Source organism: Seriola lalandi, unplaced genomic scaffold (assembly GCF_002814215.2).
Source record: "Seriola lalandi dorsalis isolate HSWRI2012SDOR001 ecotype SW California unplaced genomic scaffold, Sedor1 jcf7180002054885, whole genome shotgun sequence".
NCBI lineage: Eukaryota > Metazoa > Chordata > Actinopteri > Carangiformes > Carangidae > Seriola > Seriola lalandi.
Genome location: NW_019525437.1, coordinates 535,636 through 541,293, shown reverse-complemented (window position 1 = coordinate 541,293; position 5,658 = coordinate 535,636). Strand labels below are relative to the sequence as shown.

Genomic DNA, 5,658 nt, shown 5'->3' with positions numbered 1-5,658 from the left:
GAGTAGTAGTAAAAGTATCTTCTTATTTGTGAAACATCTGATAAAGTAGAACTTTTTCTTTCTTCTTTTTCATCAATGTGGCCCTAATACTCTGTTGTACTTCACAACCTACATGAACAGTTTATATTGTGTGTAACAGGACACCAGAACAGGCAAAAGTGGAGGACATTTAATGTGTGTGTTGTCAGAGAAAAAATATATTCTTCAGTCTGTCTCAATTCAGTGTTAAAAGCTGGTTCAGTTTTTTCACAGTCAACAGATCCCATAAAAAACACAACTACAAACACTACAAATAAATAAAGTTTCTTTAAACAATTGTCACCTTTCCTACAGAAGGTGTCACTATAAACAGTTCCCCTGTTGACAGAAGAGGAACAACATAATCCAGACACGACCATTAGGCCCAGAACATGCTGGTGTGTGGTGTGTGGTTGTCTCATCTATTGGGCATATGACACAGAACATCTGTTGATGTCATACCGACATCATACCAGCAACATGACATAAAACTGACACCTCTCGCCACAGTATCAGTAATATGAATCTGAATATGACACTGACATGAAAAAATGAAGAATTAAAGTGTTGGTAGACATTTATCAAAGTCAATAAAGACACTGGTGGAGCCAGTAAAGACTATAAAAACTTTATGGATGTTATAATGGCCCATTGGTCGACCAGGATTTGAGCTGGCAAGTTGCTCTCACCTGAACACTGCGTACTGCACTGTGACATCTCACCTGTGTGTTTCATAAACATGGGGAGGACCAATGGTTTAACAGGATGGACTCACGTGCACTAACATGCACACACTACTAGACCAGCTAACAAAACAAAGACCAAAGAAACTCAGATTATAACACACACAGAGGGGGTGTGGCTTCGTTCTCTGCTCAGGATGCCATTACTCCTCTAAATCTTTACATAGGAAATAGTTGTTTGCTGCTGTATTAGTATTTAAAATTTTGTCTACAGAAAAAAACACCTCATTACATAATTTCATCGTTTACAAAGGCTGAGTAATGAAACAGCTGCTCACCGGAGTTTTTCATTTAAGTATCTCAAACAGGAGGAAATACTGCATTTGCTGGGGACAATATTCATTGGCAGATTAATCCACATTTTGTGCTGTAGAGAATATCTGGGGCAGTGGAACGGTGTGTGTCTTGGACCAAGTCAGAATAAACTACAGTGTGTGTTCATGGGAGTAAGGAACATGTCACCCAGAGCAACAGTGAGACTCACTGATGTGCTTTTAATGTTTTTTGGAAACAGTGGAGCATAGAAGACAAGAAGAAACAAACAAAAGATGTCATGCCTTATGCAGCTCACTGTCCCTCAACCAGACTATAAACATCTGCGGCGTGCTGTGTGTCACTGGTGTGCATCGGTGACCACGGCTGTTGTGGTGTAGGAGTATGGGCTGAGGAGCAAGGCCAAGGTATAGTGACGATGTCCTTCAGCATGGGCCTCAAATACCACCTGCACAAACACACACACACACACAATGAGTTTTAACATAATCAGAGCGTGAACTGGAAATGTTTTCATTAAAACAGTTAACCGTTAAAAACACTGAATAAAGCAGTTTGACATTTAAAGTCAGTGTTTGACTGACAGGGAAGAGCTGGAGCTGAGATTGATGCTAACCTTTGTTCTGATTGTTTCTCTGATAACTTATGAAGCAGACGTTCAGCAGGTTTTTACCAGCAGCTGAATTATCCACAGAGGTGTCCTCCTCTCTTCAGTGACACAGGACAGGACGTCTCCAGCAGCTGGGAGCTGAGCTGTCTCACATTTCCTCAGCTTGTTTCTCTGATAACTTCAGATCCAGACGTTTGATGACTAAAATCCTTCATCTGGTTCAAATATAGAGATGAACACACTGGAGAGACTATAGAGTTTTCCACTTATCTGATTTTGAGGTGAATTTCTCTTCTTCATCCTGTTTGCCTTGTCTGAGAGCTCTCTCTCTCTTTCTCTCTCTGTGTTCTGTGTACGTGTGTGTGTGGGTTCATAGTGTTCTTTGTGTATGTGTGTGTGTTCTCTGTGCGTGTGTGTTCTGTGCATGTGTTTGTGTGTTCTCTGTGTTTGTGTGTGTGTGCTCTGTGTGTGTTGACAGTGTAAATACTTTTGGCTGTTTGTGTAGAGGCTGTTTCAACTTGTTTTAGTTTATACAGCCTGTTGTGTTCAATAGAACAAATTCATAGATAGATGACAACTTTATTTACATAAAATGCTTTCTGTTTGATGAGTATTTTATCACTTCAAACAAAAATATTTTTTTCCTGGTTTAGTTTTATTATTAAACTTTATAATTAAACTTTCACTATTTTTGTTTCTTTTTTCTCTCTCTCTCTCTCTCTCTCTCTCTCTCTCTCTCTCTAGTACTGTAGCTACTCTTTTAGTTCAACATTGTTAAGCTAATTATCTGGGTTGGGGTTGCTGAACATTACATAGTTGTTGGGACTCAGAGCGATTGCAGTCCATTCAAGATGGTGGAGACAACTTCTTGTTTTGTTCCATAGACAAAAGAAGGCCTTTTGAACTGCATTCTCCACAGTCCTTAATTGCTTGATTTTTTTGGTCATTGTGTGAAATGTGACCCAAGTTGTCACCAGACAACAAAAGCTGCTATGCACCTCTCTCACACTCTTCTCTCCCTGGTTTGTCCAGGAACAACAACTTCTCTCATCCTCTCTTCTCTCTAGCCCTCTCCAAGAGCAACAAGGCTCCAGCACCAGGTTAGCACCGGTGCTACCTGGAACATCAACTCTTCTCTGCAGGCCTGCTCCACTTCGTAAGAACAACAAAGGAGCAACCATCAGCACTGATTCATTTTTTCCCTCATCAATCTAAACTCAGTACCCCATGAGATTGGGTCTCTTGTCTCTCCCTTGTGTTGATCTACATGAGAGGTAGACATTATTTTACCACAGACAGGTGGACTCCAACCATGTTGGAAAAACATCTGCGAGATGATCAAGAGAAATGGAGGAAACTGAGCTAAACTTCAACTTTAGTAAAGTAAAGTAAATGGTCTCAACACTTATCTCAATGTGATATTTAAACTCTGTTTTCAATTCATCATTAAGGGGTAGTGAGTGTAGATGATGAGGAAAAAAAAATTAAACTTGTTTTGCATCAGGCTGCAATATAACAAAATGTGAAAAGATTGAAGGGGTCTGACTACTGAATAGATTCTCTTACTAGTGTTGATGTATATGAGAGGTTGAGATCATTTTACTATACACATACAGATCTGATTCTTATGGACGAGGCCAAGGTAATGCCCCAGAAGTCTTTCCAGCCCTGGTCAATGACGTGTTACGACTTTCTGAATCGCTTGATTTTCTCCCAGAATCTGTCTGAACGTGTTCCTCATGTCCTTCAGGTGCTACAGGCCGTGGCTTGCTACAGGCTAGTCAAGGCCAAGGTGAAGATAGACCTGGAACAGGTCAGGGTGTTGTCAGAATGGCCACAACCCACCACAAGGAAGGAGCTGCAGGCATTCCTAGGCTTCACTAACTTTACCACAGATTCATGAAGGACCTCAGTTGGGTTGCCGTCCCCCTTACCAAGTTGATCTCCTCCCCTTTCTCATGGACACCAGAGGCTGAGTCTTTTATCTCAGTCAGACGCACTCCAGGTGTCCTGGAGTAAAATATGAATGGATCTTTGCAGAGATTTTGTAGCCAGTAAGCTACGGAACACAAGCATACCCGCTGCATCAGGACGGGGAGAAATGGATGAAATGTGGAGAGAAGTGATGCAAATAAGGTCGCTCAATAGCCAGCAATGGACTTCTCATGATGATATTCATAACCTGGAACACTTTCATGAAAAACCACGTTTGTGATCTGTGGACCCTTGCGGACTAAAGGAATATAAATAATGGAAGAATGGAGAGAAAATAGGACTTCTAGATATCCTCAAAGGTAGGGAGTCACCACCACTTCACTGGTTTTACTAGTTATACTAGTCTATGATACTGATAGGTAATAATGCCAGTGACCCGGTGGATTTAAAGGGGTTCATACTCACATCAGCTACTTCATGGAACGGTGTGCTCCCCTCGCTCTTCCAGTAAGCTTTGGTATCAAACTCAACACGATACACCCCTGGTGGAAACTGCTCCTCTGTGATCAGATTATGGATCTCTCCAGTAGCGTCCGTCACTCTGCAGTAACAACCAGTTAAATCTGACTTATTAAACATATAGTGAGCAGAGACATATGTTATATTCTACCTTACATCTTATACTGTACACACCCATTAGCAATCTGCGTCCATCCCCCATCAGTCGCCCTCTGAGACACCTTGAGAGGCACTGATCCAGCTGGAGTCCCTTTTACTGCATCCAGGATCTTCACCATCAGAGGACACTTAGTGTCTGAGCCCCCATGTTTCTCCTGCAGCAGACACAAGCCAGGACCACACTGTATCTTCTTGTGGTCACAATATCAGCTCTCACATATGCACACATCATATTACAAGGACTCTCCACTCAGTGGACTTACTATAACTACTAAAATACTGTAACTGTAATGTAGTCTCAGAGTGTTGCTCAAATCAGATACTTCAGTCAGTATACTCACATGTACTACATGTTGTATATCTAGTGCATGTAGTACATGTAGTACACAGTACACTCACTGATGTAGTGCATGAATTTCGACCATGTTGTCTCAAATCAAAATGACGTTCACAACATGTGACAATGATTGTTACCCACCTGTCAGCGGCTTTGCTTCCTGTGTCATGTGTCATATGACATGGAAATTACACTGCCATCGTCACTGACGACGTTTCCTCCTTCGTCAGTCTGTATTGAATCTAGTTTGGATCTAGTTTGAAAATAGATTGGTTGTCCCTCCCCCTCTGCTACGTAGCCAAGACTGTGACCATTGAGGGTGAGAAGTCTCCATTGATTTACACTCAACTTGTTGACTGTTTTGAGTGAACCATCTGTGTACTTACAGCTCACTGCATGTTGCTGTACTTGTCAATGTCTGATAAATTGTGCTGTAAACACATGGGCCCTCATTTATCAATCTTGCGTGAAAACAGACGCAGATCTGAGCGCAGAAATCGTCGTACGATAGGATCCACGTGTGATTCATGAAACTTTCGTATCTGACCAATCCCAGCATACGAATGATCGGGTCTTGATAAATGCGGCGGCTGAATTCGATCGTCATTAACATGTTACACCCTTAAATATTCCTGGTTCGGATGCCTCGCCCACTAAGGTCAAACATGGAGAGAAGAGTTACTGGCAAAAAACGAAACTTTTCAGAGATGGAGATCGACATCCTGACATCCGAGGTGGCGCAAAATAAGGATGTGCTTTTTGTCAGTCTGAAGAGTGGGATCAAAGGAGCTCATAAAACTGCTGTGTGGAAGAGGGTGATGGAGATGAGTTTGGCTCTGCAGCGCCGCCTCCTGCAGCCGCGCGCCAACACAGCTGTTAATAAAAGAATCGTGTGTGTCCCCCGGCCACCACGTTTAAAAGTGATAGCTTGGCATCACAAATCACCTGTACATTTATAGAGTGATAGTTTTTGCGATTGATGAATGCGTAATTATTCATGGATGGTTCCTTCAGACGCACATGAGTGCAATCAATTGCTCCAACCAAATTTGGAAACCCAGCAA

General features: G+C 42.0%; 1 protein-coding gene across 1 annotated transcript in view; it reads right to left on the bottom strand.

The window, feature by feature from the left end:
- Positions 1 to 632: 632 nt before the first annotated feature.
- ttr (transthyretin (prealbumin, amyloidosis type I)) overlaps positions 633 to 5,658 on the bottom strand; it is an 8,491-nt gene continuing 3,465 nt past the window's right edge. Inside the window, exons 2-4 of the mRNA XM_023428805.2 lie at positions 4,273 to 4,412; positions 4,045 to 4,180; positions 633 to 1,482 (exon numbers count right to left, since the gene is read on the bottom strand). Coding sequence (XP_023284573.1) covers positions 1,375 to 1,482; positions 4,045 to 4,180; positions 4,273 to 4,412 — 384 coding nt within the window. The 3' untranslated portion in view covers positions 633 to 1,374. The remainder of the gene's footprint in view (positions 1,483 to 4,044; positions 4,181 to 4,272; positions 4,413 to 5,658) is intronic.